Source organism: Rhinolophus sinicus, linkage group LG06 (assembly GCF_036562045.2).
Source record: "Rhinolophus sinicus isolate RSC01 linkage group LG06, ASM3656204v1, whole genome shotgun sequence".
NCBI lineage: Eukaryota > Metazoa > Chordata > Mammalia > Chiroptera > Rhinolophidae > Rhinolophus > Rhinolophus sinicus.
The window spans coordinates 155,776,819-155,791,070 of record NC_133756.1 but is presented as its reverse complement, the minus strand read 5'-3'; the positions used below and the strand labels follow the sequence as shown (position 1 = coordinate 155,791,070).

Here is a 14,252-nt window from a genome sequence, read left to right as displayed (position 1 = left end):
TCTTGTCATGCGATGGACAGAAAATAGACTAGGACAATTTCTCATGGTTTAAACGTAGGAAGGATCTAGCAGTCTGAAGAACTACAGAGATATTTCTTTGATTCCATAAATCACAAAGATGCAGTAAAATGTAGAAAAGCAGCAAAGCAAATTCATAGCAAACAGCACAGGATTTTCCATCAAGTCATTAGTGTTTAGAACTCAGATCCTCCACTTGCTGAACACGATGACCTAGGACAAACTCACCTCCCAGAAATTCAAATTCCTCACTGGGAAGAAAAGGAGGAGGAGGAGGAAGGAAAAGAGGAGGAGGAGGAGGAAGAAGAGGAAGGAGAAGAGGAGGAGGGGAAAAGAGGAGGGGAGGGAGAGGAGGAGGAAGGAAAAAACAGCAGGAGAAGGAGAAAAAGAAAAGAAGGAGGAGGGGGAAATAACAACTGCCTGAAGGTCATGCAGACCACGCTGCTGGAGTTGGGCGGAGGGAACAGCCCAAGGAGGCCATGTTTTATGTGACATGTCGTTGACTCACTCCCACTAGTAACCCCTGATTGGAGCTGGAGGAAGCCCTGGACCTAAGATTAAAGTGGTAAAGATTAAAATGAAAGAAAGAGTTTTAGGTATCTTTTTATGAATATTATGAGATACAATTGGCAATAATATTGTGTGAGTTTAAGGTGTACAATGTGTTGCTTTGACACATTTATGTATTACAGTATGGTTTCCACCATAACGTAAGCTCACGCCTTTATCACGTCCCATAACTATCATGTCTTCTTCGTGGTGAGAATAATTAAGAACCAATCTTCTCTTAGTAACTTTAAAGTTTATAATATAGTATTGTTGATTACAATCATTATACTGTGCATTAGATTACAGAACTTATATCTACTGTTCAAGGGGATTAGAAAGCACAAATTGGTAACCACAAGATTGCCACGGGATACAAAAGACAGTTTGGGGAATATAACCAATAATGAAAAGATTTTGTAGGGTATCCAATGGACCCCTGTCTTATTAGGGAGTCCACTTCATGGGCAGTGTTGATGCCTGATCACTGAAGTGTACACCTGCAGCTGAAGCTGAATAATAATGAATGTCAACTATAATTATATATATGTGTGTATATATGTAATTTTATATATATATATATATATATATATATATATATATATATATATATATATATTATATATATGTATCATCACAGGATGTGGAGTACAGCATAGGGAATAGAGTCAATGGAATTGTAACTGCTACATACGATGTCAGAGGGGTAGTAGATTGGGGAAGGGAGATTATCACTTTGTGAGGGTGTAAATGTCTATTACATTGTTTTGTATACCTGAAACTAATACAAAAATGTGAAAACGTCTGCTATTTGAAATACATTTTTTAGAATATAAAAAGGCAAGCCACAGATAGATAAAATATTCACAATTCATATATCTGACGAAGGACTTGTATCCAGAACACATACAGAACTCTAACAACTCAATCATAACAAGAGAAACAAACCACATTTTAAAATGGTAAAATATTTGAATAGATTAGGAATTCTACTCCTAGGCATTTGTACAAGAGAAGGAATGTCCATACAATGCCTTATACATGAATGGACTTAGCAGCTCTATTCATAATAGCCAAATAATAAAAACAACTCAAATGTGTATTAACAGGGCAATAGATAAACAAATTGTGATGTATCCATGCCATGAAATACTACTCAACAGTAAAAAGAATGAACTACTGACACATGCAACAACATACATGAATCTCAAAATTCTTAGGCTGAGTGAAAACAGCCACACACAAGAGGGTGTGATTCTGTATTCTTCCATTTATATAAAATTCTAGAATTGTCAAATCTAATCTATTGACAGAAAACAGATCAATGGTTGCCTGGAGCTGAGAGTGAGAGGGGAATTAACTATAAAGAGGGAGGAAGGAAATTTTGCAGGGGGATGGAAATATTCTATATCCTGATTGTACATGGGTGTAATCAGTAACAATTGTCAAAACTCACCAAATTCCACACTTAAAATGGGCACATATTATTGTAAATCAAACCTCAATAAAGTTGATTCAAAAAAATATGTTGTTCGAGGGTGCAAACTTGCAAATTCCCTATGCTGTACTCCACATCCTGTGATGATATGTGTATATATATTTATAGTTGACATTCATTATTATCCAGCTTCAGCTGCAGGTGTACACTTCAGTGATCAGGCATCAACACCGTCTATGGACAGGGGTCCATTGGATACCCTACAAAATCTTTTCATTATTGGTTATATTCCCCAAACTCTTTCGTATCCCATGGCAATCTTGCGGTTACCAATTTGTGCTTTCTAATCCCCTAACCTTCTCCCTCATCCCCAACCCCTCCCATCTAGCAACCCTCAGTTGTTTTTTTCTATATCTCTAACACTGTTCTTAATCATACGCTATTTGTCTTTCTCCGTCTGACTTATTTCATTTACTAGCATAATATTCTCTAGGTCCATCCATATCATTATAAATGGTAAGATTTCATTCTTCTTTCTGGATGAGTAATACTCCATTGTATAAATGCACCACAGTTTTTTAATCCAGTCAACCAGCGAAGGGCATTTTGTTGTTTCCATGTCTTGGCTACTGTGAATAATGCTGCAATAAACATAAGGGTGCATATATTTTTTTCGAATTGACATTTTGGATTTCTCTGGATAGATACCTAAGACTGGAATTTCTGGGTCATAATGTAGTTCCATTTCCAGTTTTTTGAGATACCTTCATACTGATTTCCATAGTGGTGATACCAATCTGCAATCCCACCAACAATGCACTAGCGTTCCCTTTTCTCCACACCATTGTCAGCACTTGTTGTTTGTTGATTGATTGATGATAGCCACTCTGACCAGAGTGAGGTCGTATCTCATTGTGGTTTTTATTTGCATTTCTCTAATGATTAGTGAGATTGAGCATTTTTTCCTGTCTGTTTACCACCTGTATGTCCTCTTTGGAAAAGTGTCTCTTCATGTCTTCTGCCCATCTTTTAATGGGGTTGTTTGCTTTTTTTGGTGTTGAGTTGAATGAGTTGTTTCATAAATTTTCGTTATTAACCCTTATCATATGCATCATTGACAAAATCTTCTCCCATTCATTAGGATGCCTTTTTCTTTTATTAATGGTTTCCTTTGCTGTGGAAAAATATTGTTAGTTGATGTAATCCCATGTTTACTTTTTCTCTTACTTCCCTTGCCCGAGGAGATATATCAGTAAAAATATTACTAAGGGTAATGTATGCAAATTTACTTCCTATATTTTCTTCTAGGAGTCAAACAACATATTTTAATACAATGTGTCTAATCAAATTTTGACCTCATGATGAATAATTATATAACGAGGAAAATATATCAACAGATAATATGAAGGAATTGTCAACAAAAAAGCAGGTTCATCATCTTCCAACTCATGAAAGGTTTTCATGAGAATGGATTAAACTGTGAGTGTCTGGAAGGGATAAATTAAGCTGAAGTGTAGAAAATAGACAGTTCAGGTTCAAAAAGAGAATTAGCAGTAGAGCTGTCCACAGTCGGAGGCTCACACAGCAACCAGATGACCTCGTGGAGAGTAAGCAGTAGAGGAGACTCCAGCATCCAGTGGGGATTAGAACACATGCTGAATAGATTCTTCCCAAATCTGAGAATTTATGTGTCTCTTATCTTCACAGAATTATATTTCCAAATATAAACCAGAATTCATCTGAATCAGAAACACCAACTCATGGCTCAGCCCCAAAAACTACAGGAGAAAAACATAGGTGCCCAAGGAGAATCAGTTAGGTACAGGACTCCTCAAAAACAAGCTCTATAACTTGGCCCAGAAATATAATCCTAACTTCTACCAGAGAGAGGAAGAAACTGTCCTTCAATTCTGGGCCTTATTTTTGTTTCATTCTCATTAAAATTTCACACTGAATCCATGGCCAGGATTAATCTCACCACAGTGAGCGAGTTCATTCTCATGGGCTTCACTGACTACCCCAGGCTGGAGATGCTCCTCTTTCTGGTGTTTCTGAGTTTCTATCTAGTCACCCTTCTGGGGAATGTGGGGATGATCATTCTGATCCAACTGGATGTCCAACTCCACACGCCAATGTATTTCTTCCTGAGCCACCTCTCCCTGCTCGATGCCTGCTACACCTCAGTCATCACCCCTCAGATCCTGGCCACACTGACCACAGGCCAGACGGTCATCTCCTTTGGCCAATGTGCTGCCCAGTTCTTCTTCTTCACCATTTGTGCAGCTACGGAGTGCTTCCTGCTGGCAGTGATGGCCTACGACCGCTACGTTGCTATTAGCAACCCACTGCTCTACACTGTGGCCATGAATCCCAGAATCTGCTGGAGGTTAGTGGTGGGAGCCTATGTCTGTGGGGTGTCAAGCGCCATCCTGCGGACCACATGCACCTTCACCCTCTCCTTCTGTGACAACAATCAGATCAACTTCTTCTTCTGTGACCTCCCACCCCTGCTGAAGCTTGCCTGCAGTGACACAACAAGCAGTGAAATTATCATTATCTTCTTTGGCAACTTTGTGATTTTGGCCAATGCCTTGGTCATCCTGATTTCCTACCTGCTCATCATCAGGGCCATTTCGAGGATGAAGTCTTCAGGTGGCAGGGCCAAGACTTTCTCCACATGTGCCTCCCACCTCACCGCTGTGGCCCTTTTCTTTGGGTCCCTCGTCTTCATGTATCTGCGGACTGGCTCCAGCAAATCCCCCGAGGAGGACAAGGCCGTGTCTGTCTTCTACACTGTGATCATCCCCATGTTGAACCCTGTGATCTACAGCCTGAGGAACAAGGACGTGAAAGCGGCCTTCAAAAAGGTCGCAGGTAGACTGCAGGTGTGCCAGGAAATGTAGACCTGAGTGAGTAGGCCTCTCCTTTCGGTCCATTTTCTCCCCAGATCAATGTATTCTAACAGACACCAGCACCATATACAACCTGTGCCCACGACCAGAGGGAAGCTAGACAGGTGCCACCAGGTGCACAAGAAAAACTGCAAAGGCAGTAAATTTTGTTTCTAGAAACAAAATTTCTCCCTGTGTCCCACCTCCAGTCAATCCCTAGCCCCCAGAAGTCTCATGCTACACTCTGACATTATAACATAGAATCTCAGATAATCTTCAGTTTTTCTCATCCTACCCTATTACTCTTTGCGTCCATGCTTGGGTTTCCCTTTTTTTTGTTATTTTTGCTCCCATGACTACTACCTTTTTCTCTGTGTCTAAGATGATATCTAATGATCCCTGTAAATAATGCTAAGTAGTCTTTTTTTTTTTCTTTTAATAGGTGAATGACTGATCACCTCAGCAAACAGGAGTATTGCATAAGACATAACTGAGTTTCTAAATAGGCAAGGGAAAGGGGGTGTTTGAGAAACAGATTTCTTCTTCAATATTCTAGGGACTCGGATCAGCCCCTGGAGTGTCTTCCTTTTTGCTCATGCCAGAACAATGGAATTTACAAATTCCAAATTTGCAAATTGCCTTTTCATTTGATCACTCTTTGGTTTTGTTGTTCCTGCTTTAATGCCACTCTGATCTCTTTAAGATTAACTAAGCCTTGGGGTGGCCAGATGGCTCAGATGGTTAGAGCACAAGCTCTGAACAACAGGGTTGCCAGTTCAATTCCCACATGGGACAGTGAGCTGCACCCTCCACAACTAGATTGAAGACAACAAGCTACCGTTGAGCTTCCAGAGGGGCGGCCAGATGGCTCAGTGGTTAGAGCGTGAGCTCTCAACAATGAGGTTGCCAGAATTGAACCAGTGGGCTGTGCTCCCTGCAACTAAAGATTAAAAAGGGCAACTGGACTTGGAGCTGAGCTGCGCCCTCCACAAGTAGGTTGAAGGACAACGACTTGGAGCTACTATGCCCTGGAGAAATGCGCTGTTCCCCAATATTCCCCAATTGAAAAGAAATTACTTTAAAATAAAAAGATTAACTAAGACTTTGGGGATTTATCCTCAAGGCCAACTCCCTAGTTTCTGAAGAGTATGGTGCATTGTTTCTCCTCCTCACCCCCATTGCCTGCCTCATGAACAGCTCTCTCTTACCAAGATTCCCATTTCCAGGAACAGCAAAGGCAGATATAAGGAGAAAGTTGAACCACATATTATCTTTTCTGGCAATGTACTCAGTGAGGGGGGAAAGAAATTATAACTCCTGGACCAACCTGCGAAACCCTTCAGGGGAAAGTGTGTTTTCTTCATTGCTGAACTTTCCCCACATCCGGAGTCTTGTGTCTGAATCTCCCACTAATTCACTGTGAAACCTAGAGTAAATGGCTTGATTTCTCACATCCTAAATTCCCTCAGGTCTAAAACAAAGATAACAATTTCTAATTCAAGAACATACTATAAAAATTAAACAAGGTGATGAATAAGAAATCTTCTAGTATAAATCAGTTGCTCAATATATATTGTTCTTTTACCTTTCCTCTCCCTCACTTTCTGATATCAGCCCTGGGCCTTGCCACAATGCCATGGCCATTGACAAAAATGAAATAGGTCACAAACAAATGACAGTGGAAAACAATGAACTGAGGAAGATGAATAACTCAATCCTTTTCACCTCAGAAATAAAATGAACTTGGGAGTTTAACTGGGGGACGGAATGCATTTATCTATATCCCACATAGTCAAGGATAATCAAAGGATGTGTTTTTATTGAATGTATTTTAGTGTGCCCAGTGAACTCCTTTATCCAACAATGATGTTATAAGATGTTGATCCTCCATGTCCCTCCATATGGAAACATCCATTAAAATGGCTCACCAACCTGCTTGCAGTTGATTGGTTCAGAAATAAGAACTTGACTCACGTTGGGTTTAAAAAAAAAAATTTCTACACCAAATAGGACACTATACACTTAAACATAATGTACAGGGTAAAGAAGGAAAAAAAAGCACTTAAAAAAAAAAAGAAAGGGGAAAATGACAACTTGCTCTGGCAGTGCAGCAATCAATTCACAGTATATATAGAGATAATTTGTGACAACAAAAACATAAAAGGGGAGAAAGTAAAGACCTGAACCGGCATAAGGGAATGGAGAAAGGAAGTATGATGAAGAAAATGGAATATGCTAAATATTAAACTTTATTTTACATAAACTCAATGGTAACCACACAAAAAAATCCAGAACTAAAATATATAACATAAAAAAACATAAGAAAGAGAGTGAATAATCATAGAATACTACCGCACTGAAATAATAGACAGCAAAAAAAAGGCAAAGAAACAATGGAGACACCGTCCTACCAGAAAACCAGAGACAGATGATAGGAAATCTTCATATATCAAAAATCACCCTAAATGCAAATGAACTGACCTCACCAATAAAAAGGCACAAAGTAGAAGATTGGATCAAAAAACTAAACCCAACCATATGCTGCCTCCAAGAGACACATCTCAGCTACAAAGACAAACACAGATTCAAAGTGGAAAGGTGGAAATTGACACTCCAAGCAAATGGTATTCAAAGAAAATCAGGTGTAGCTATACTGATATTAGATGAAACAGACTTCAGGATAAAAAGAGTAACAGAGACAAAGATGGACATTTCATAATGGTGAAGGGGACTATACAACAAGAAGACATAACAGTCATCAATATTTATGCCCCCAATCAGGGAGCACCGAAATATATGAAGCTACTACTAACAAAACTAAATGGAGAAATTGACCAAAACACAATTATAATAGGGGACCTACATACATCATTGACAGATATGGACAGATCATCCAAACAGAAAATAAATAAATAGCAGCCCTAAATGACACATTACATGAAATGGACATAATTGACATTTACAGAGCACTTCATCCTAGAACATCAGACTATACATTTTTTTTCTAGTGTACATGGAACTTTCTCAAGATAGACCATATATTGGGACATAAAACTAGCCTCAGCAAATTTAAGAAGATTGAGATTATACCAGGCATATTCTCTGATCACGTCTTTGAAATTGAAAAAAAAAAAAAAAAAAAAACAACCACAAATATGTGGAGATTAAAGAACATACTTTTAAAGAACGACCAGGTCAAAGAAGAAATAAGAGGAGAGCTCAAAAGATACATAGAGACAAGTGAGAATGAAAATACATCCTACCAAAATTATTGGGATGCAGCAAAAGGAGTAAAAAGAGGGAAATTTGTATCATTACAGGCCTATCTCAAGAAAGAAGACAAATCCCAGATAAATAACCTCATGTTACACCTTAAATAAATAGGAAAAAAAAAGAATACATGAAACCCAAAGTCAGCAGAAGGAAGGAAATAATAAAATTCAGAGCAGAACTAAATTAAATAGAGAACAAAGAGACAATAGAAAAAATTAATGGAACAAAGAGCTGGTTCTTTGAAAGATTAATAAAATTGACAAATCCTGGGCTAGACTCACTAGATAAAGAGAAAAGACACTAATAAACAAAATCAGAACTGAAAGAGGGGAATTTACTACAGATGCCTCAAAAATACAAAGGATCATCCAAGAATACTATGAAGGACTATATGCCACCAAATTCTATAACCTAGAAGAAATGGACAAGTTCTTAGAAACATATAGCCTTCCTAGGCTGAATCATGAAGAACTGGAAAATCTAAATAGACCAATCAACAGTAAGGAAATTGAACCAATCATCCAAAACCTTCCCAAAAGCAAAAGTCTGGGACCAAATGGCTTCACTAGTGAATTCTACCAAACATTCAAAGAGGATCTAATGCCTGTCCTCCTCAAACTCTTCCAAAAAATCGAGGAGACACTATTCCCTAACTTATTATCTGAGGCCAACATTACCCTGATACCAAAACCTGGTAAAGGTAACACAAAAAAAGGAAAAATTACAGACCAATATCTCTGATGAATACAGATTCAAAAATCCTAAACAAAATTCTAGCAAATCAAATGCAATGATGCATTAAAAAGATTATACATCATGACCAAGTGGGGTTCATCCCAGGGGCACAAGGATGGTTCAATACATGCAAATCGATTAATGTGATACACCACATTAAAAAAAAGGACAAAAATCATATGATTATATCAATAGATGCAGAAAAAGCATTTGACAACATACAACATCCATTTATGGTTAAAACACTTAATAAAATAGGTATAGAAGAAAAATACCTTAACATAATAAAGGTCATATATGACAAACCCTCAGCTAATACCATAATTAACAGTGAAAAACTGAAACCCATTGCTCTATGTTCAGGAACACAACAGGGCTGTCCCCTATCACCTTTGCTTTTCAACGTAGTGTTGGAAGTTCTAGCCAGAGAGATCAGGCAAGAGAAAGAAATAAAAAACATCCAAATGGGAATGAAGAAATTAGATTGTCACTCTTTGCAGATGACATGATGCTGTATATAGAAAACACTAAAGACTCCACCAAAAAGCTATTAGAAACAATAGACAAATACAGTAAAGTTGCCAGCTACAAAAACAACATACAAGGGGCGGCCATTTAGCTCAGTTGGTTAGAGAGCGGTGCTCTTAACAACAAAGTTGTCGGTTTGATCCCCATATGGACCACTATGAGCTGTGCCCTCCACAACTAGATTGGAACAATTATTTGACTTGGAGCTGATGGATCCTGGAAAAACACACTTCACATAAAAGCTTTAAAAAAATCAACGTACAAAAGTCCATTGCATTCCTATATACTAACAATGAAATCACAGAAAAAGAAATTAAAAAAACAATTCCTTTTGCAATTGCAGCAAAAAAAATAAATAATCATACCTGAAAATCATTTTTTCTCATGGATGCTCAAGAAAGAGATCCAAGGTACATGATGACCTTGTTCATAGGAGATCAAAAGTAGATTATGTAATCACTCACAAGGAATTGTTGAAATAACCGTAAATGTTTACCTTGGAGAAGAGATTAGGTAAAAGTGGGCATTACCACTGTCTTGCCTTGGGGGAGAGGGGACATACTCAACATAATATCAATGTGTAGAAGATACAGAAAGAGGAATGTGGCTTTCCCAATGGAGAGAATTTTCCAAAGGTAGAGTTCCCAGAAAGTCACCATCACATAAAGGATTAACAAAAGGCCCTGTATCTGACAGTTCTGGAGGAACCACACGCACCACAGTCCATGCAACTGGCCTTGCCTGGAGTTATGCTGGCACAGTGTAAGAAGCCAGATGAGGCAGCCCTGGTGTATACCTGGATTATATGACAATTTATTGATGACATTCTGGAATAGAAAGACTTCAGGTGGTTCCCTTCCAGTCTTGATAGTCTAAGGTTCTCTGACCTTACAGAGAACCCCAGACATTAAGCAAGCAAACTGGAAGAAATACTAACCCAAGGTCCAATTTCAGGAGGGTTACAGAGATAGGTGAAAGCTCTCCATAGTAACTGCTAATTGTGGGTTCGTAAGATGGTAACCATTTTCTTCTCTCTCTGAGCAGAGACTATCTGAGATGTTCACCTAACACCTGTCACTGAAGATAGCAAAGGCCTTCATTTCTAGAATCTCCAATTCCAGTCTCTTCCTCAGGCCACTTAGCTACATTGAGTCTATGGCCAAAAGAAACCTTCACTGTGATGGAGTCCATCCTGTGGCTTTCATGGATCACCCTGAACTGGCAGTTCTGCTCCTCCTGATGTTTCTGAGTTTCTATCTAGTCACTCTTCTGGGGAACGTGGGGGTCATTATTCTAATCCAAATGGATACCCAACTCCACACCCCAAAGAGCTTTTCCCTGCTGGATGCCTGCTATACCCTGTCATCAGCCCTGAGACCCTGGCCACACTGACCACAGGCAAGATGGTCATCTCCCATGGTGGCTGTGCTGCCCAGGTCTTTTCTTCACCATCTGTGCCAGCATGGGTGTTACCTGCTGCCAGTGATGGCCTACGACCTCTTTGTTGGCATTAGCCACCCAACGTGGCTCTGACTCCAGGGACTTGTTGGCCGTGGCCTATGTCTGTGGGGTGTCAGGGGCCATCCTGCGGACCACATGCACCTTCACCCTCTCCTTCTGTGACAGCAGCCAGATCACTTTCTGGGATCTCCCACCCCTGCTGAAGTTTACCTGCAGTTGTGTGACAAAATGAGATTGTTTCTCTCTCTCTCTCTCTCTCTCTCTCTCTCTCTCTTTTATTTTTACCAAATTGATGTTCCTGGTCAGTGTCATGATCACCTTGGTCTACTACATGCTCCTCATCAGAGCCATCCTGAGGGTGAAGTGTGCTGGTGGGCAAGCCAAGACCTTCTCCACCTGAAGCTACCACTCACCACTGTTGTCCTCTTCTTTGTACCAGAGAAGTAACTCAGGAAAACCCTCAGAGGAGAACAAGATCGTGTCTGTCTTTTACACTGTGGCCATCCCCATGCCTAACCCCTTGATCTATAGTCTGAGAAACAAAGAAGTAACAGCTGCATTAAGAAAGGTCATTGGTAAAATCCAGTTCCCAAGGGGTGATGGTGTTTCACCCTGATCCATCTTCTTGCCATTAAGAATGGACAGTAGGTGGCTTTCAGTGGCACCTGGGAAGTGGGCAAGAACCACCAGCTCTGTAGGGAAACTTCAGGTTTGGTGACATTTGTTTGGATGGCTCCCTCTACCTCTCTTTTCTGTCCCTCTCCCTCTTTAGTCCACCCATCAAATTTTCAGGGTTCTAGGGCTACTCTCTGATACCACAGAGCTGAAATATAGCTTACTTGTAAATAAACTTATCAGTACATCTGACCTCCCATTCCCCAACTCAACTATGCTTGAGTTCCCCAGTCCTTTATTCTTCTGTCTCTGTGGTCACTGATACTGATTTTTACTTTTTTTGGAAGATTATAGTTGGGAATCATGCTAATAGGATGATAAGGGTGGTTTGTTTTGTTTTTTCTTTTATGGTAAGGATACCTGCCAACTCATTATGAGGAAGATAATGAAAAGAATGGGGAACCCAGTGGAATTTCAGTTGGTACAGATTAGAGTAGCAGGGGGAGGGGTGCTTACTTTTGGCTACTATTCCACTTATGTCTTCTCAGATGGTTCCTTATGTCTCCAGCACTCTAACATCTGCATTTCAAGTGGCAATTCTCTACAGTCTGGACCTCCAATTCCTTTGTTTTTCTTCCTCCTGAAACAGTGAGAATATATCGAGTAGTATGATATAAGACTCAGACTAATTCTTTTTCATCCCATAGTTCATAACCAGTAGTTAAATAACCAATAACTCATGAACAGTGGTCTCTTGAAATGTGATGTCTAATAAAGGCAAAGCTTTTACTTTTGTCACACAGTGAATGGTAAGTAAGGTGTGAGGAATTCAAGGTGGTGTGGTGGGTGGTTGCTTCTAAAGGCACTAGATAGTTTCAAGAAATTTAATGGCATGAGACTTCCTAAAATTTTTATCAAAACACAGAATAAAACTTGGGGACTATAGATCGTTATACTTTTAAAAATATCTTAACTCTGTCAGCATTAGGGCTGAGATCATGAAAAACAAAACCCAACATTTGAACTGTGGATGCCAAATTGTACTTCCAGGCAAATAACTTCCCCTTGTCCATAGCTGAGTTTCTTAGCCACCTAGGCTTAAAGTTGTGGCAATAATTGAGAAAAAATAAAACACATACTTGAAAAAGACTAACCACCCACTGGAATGGAAACATAGGGAAGAATTAGGTGGCTTAGACATGAGGTATTAGAGAAGGCTCCTTTCTCCAGTCTAGGGTGGTGGTGACAGAAATATTCTAGCAGCCACTGGAGTACCAACCAGTTGTGTTGTGGCCCATGGCACAGCACATGAAGCCAGCAGGTTGCCCATTGGCAGGCTCATAAGAATAAATGAAAAACATGCAGAAAATTAAGAAGCATTGCAGTAGAGCATAGTCTGAAAGCTTATGCTACAGTGGTTTGGTCAATTTTTGTACGGTACCAAGCCAGAGTAATATATGTTATTGTTTAGCATCCCTTTCATATTTTGCAATAAGTACTTTTCGGTAGCAATAAACTCAAAAAACCGACATGCATGGTAGTCAAGAAAGTTGATGATGAACCTGTGTTTTGCACAAGATGTTTGTCAGCATTTATCCTCCATTATGGGAGTCGGATTGACATCCATGAGGACTTGAAAAGTAGAAGATACACATCTGCTGGAGATCCATCAACACTTGCTTTCAAACACCATGCCTGATGATAACGGTTTAAAATGGCAGGTGTGTTTACATTTCACTCTGGGAAGCATGACTTTTCATTCCATCAAAGGTAATTTAGCTCAACATTTCTTTCCTGCTTCTTATCCACCGGATGGTAAAAGTATGTAAGCCTTTGAAATGCTACTTTTTAGTCAGCTTATGTGATCTACAATATTTTGAGCTCATTTGTTAAAATGCTCTCAAAATTTGGATTGTATTTATTTAAAATCAGTCAGAAATCTTACATCTTTAATCAAAGCCTATAATGAACAGAGCACAAAAACCTTCAACTTTTGACAGTGTTAGCAAATCCCAAGTATTGAAAATCTTGCCGACTGGAAGGCATTGAAATTTATCCCATCCATTGAAAGGGAAAAACTAAACAAAATAAACAAGCAAAACCAGTGTGCAAGACATAATTCTGAAATTACATGATTATGCCTTGGAATATATTGACTTGTGGTCAGTCGTGGTGGATAAATTTATATTCTAAACTGGAATAAAATAATCAAGTCGTTCATATTTCAGCATTTAAATTTGAATACAGGGGCTGAAATATTTATAGTTTAATGTGAAAAAATTAGATTTAAGAATATCTCCCATTTAGCTAAACTTTCTTAAAGCTTTTTAGACACCTCTGTGAAGAAAAAGTAGTGTCCCATCAAAAATATTACTGCAACTGTAAACATAATTTGAACAAAAGGGATCAGACACAAATGACTACACACTGTATAGTTTCAGATATATAAACAAAGGCAAGCAAAATAATCAAAGCTATTAGACCTGGGGTGGGGGGGTGGATGCAATGGTGAACACGAAGGCCACACAAACTGGTGGTAACGTGTTGTATTTTGATCTGGTGCTAAAAACTCAGGTGTGTTAAGACTGTGAAAATTCATGAATGATATTAATTTTTCTGAATTAAGTTTCTGAATGTTTGTTATACTTCAGTGACATTTTTAAAAAATATTATAGCTATTAAGGATATTCTTCTACATGACCATAATATTATACCATATCACACCTAAGAAAATGACCGACTACCCC

General features: G+C 39.1%; 1 protein-coding gene and 1 pseudogene across 1 annotated transcript; both read left to right on the top strand.

Annotated features, from left to right (window-relative positions):
- Positions 1–3,960: 3,960 nt before the first annotated feature.
- Positions 3,961–4,905, top strand: LOC141572466 (olfactory receptor 9I1-like). Its single transcript, XM_074337164.1, has one exon. The coding sequence runs from the start codon at positions 3,961–3,963 to the stop codon at positions 4,903–4,905; it is 945 nt and encodes a 314-aa protein (XP_074193265.1).
- A 5,679-nt stretch (positions 4,906–10,584) lies between these two features.
- Positions 10,585–11,506, top strand: LOC141572344 (olfactory receptor 9I1-like; annotated as a pseudogene).
- The last annotated feature ends 2,746 nt before the right edge of the window (positions 11,507–14,252 follow it).

What these genes read in the sequence shown, in the direction of transcription:
- LOC141572466 (XM_074337164.1), top strand. Translation starts at nt 3,961, where the DNA reads ATGGCCAGGATTAATCTCACCACAGTGAGCGAGTTCATTCTCATGGGC.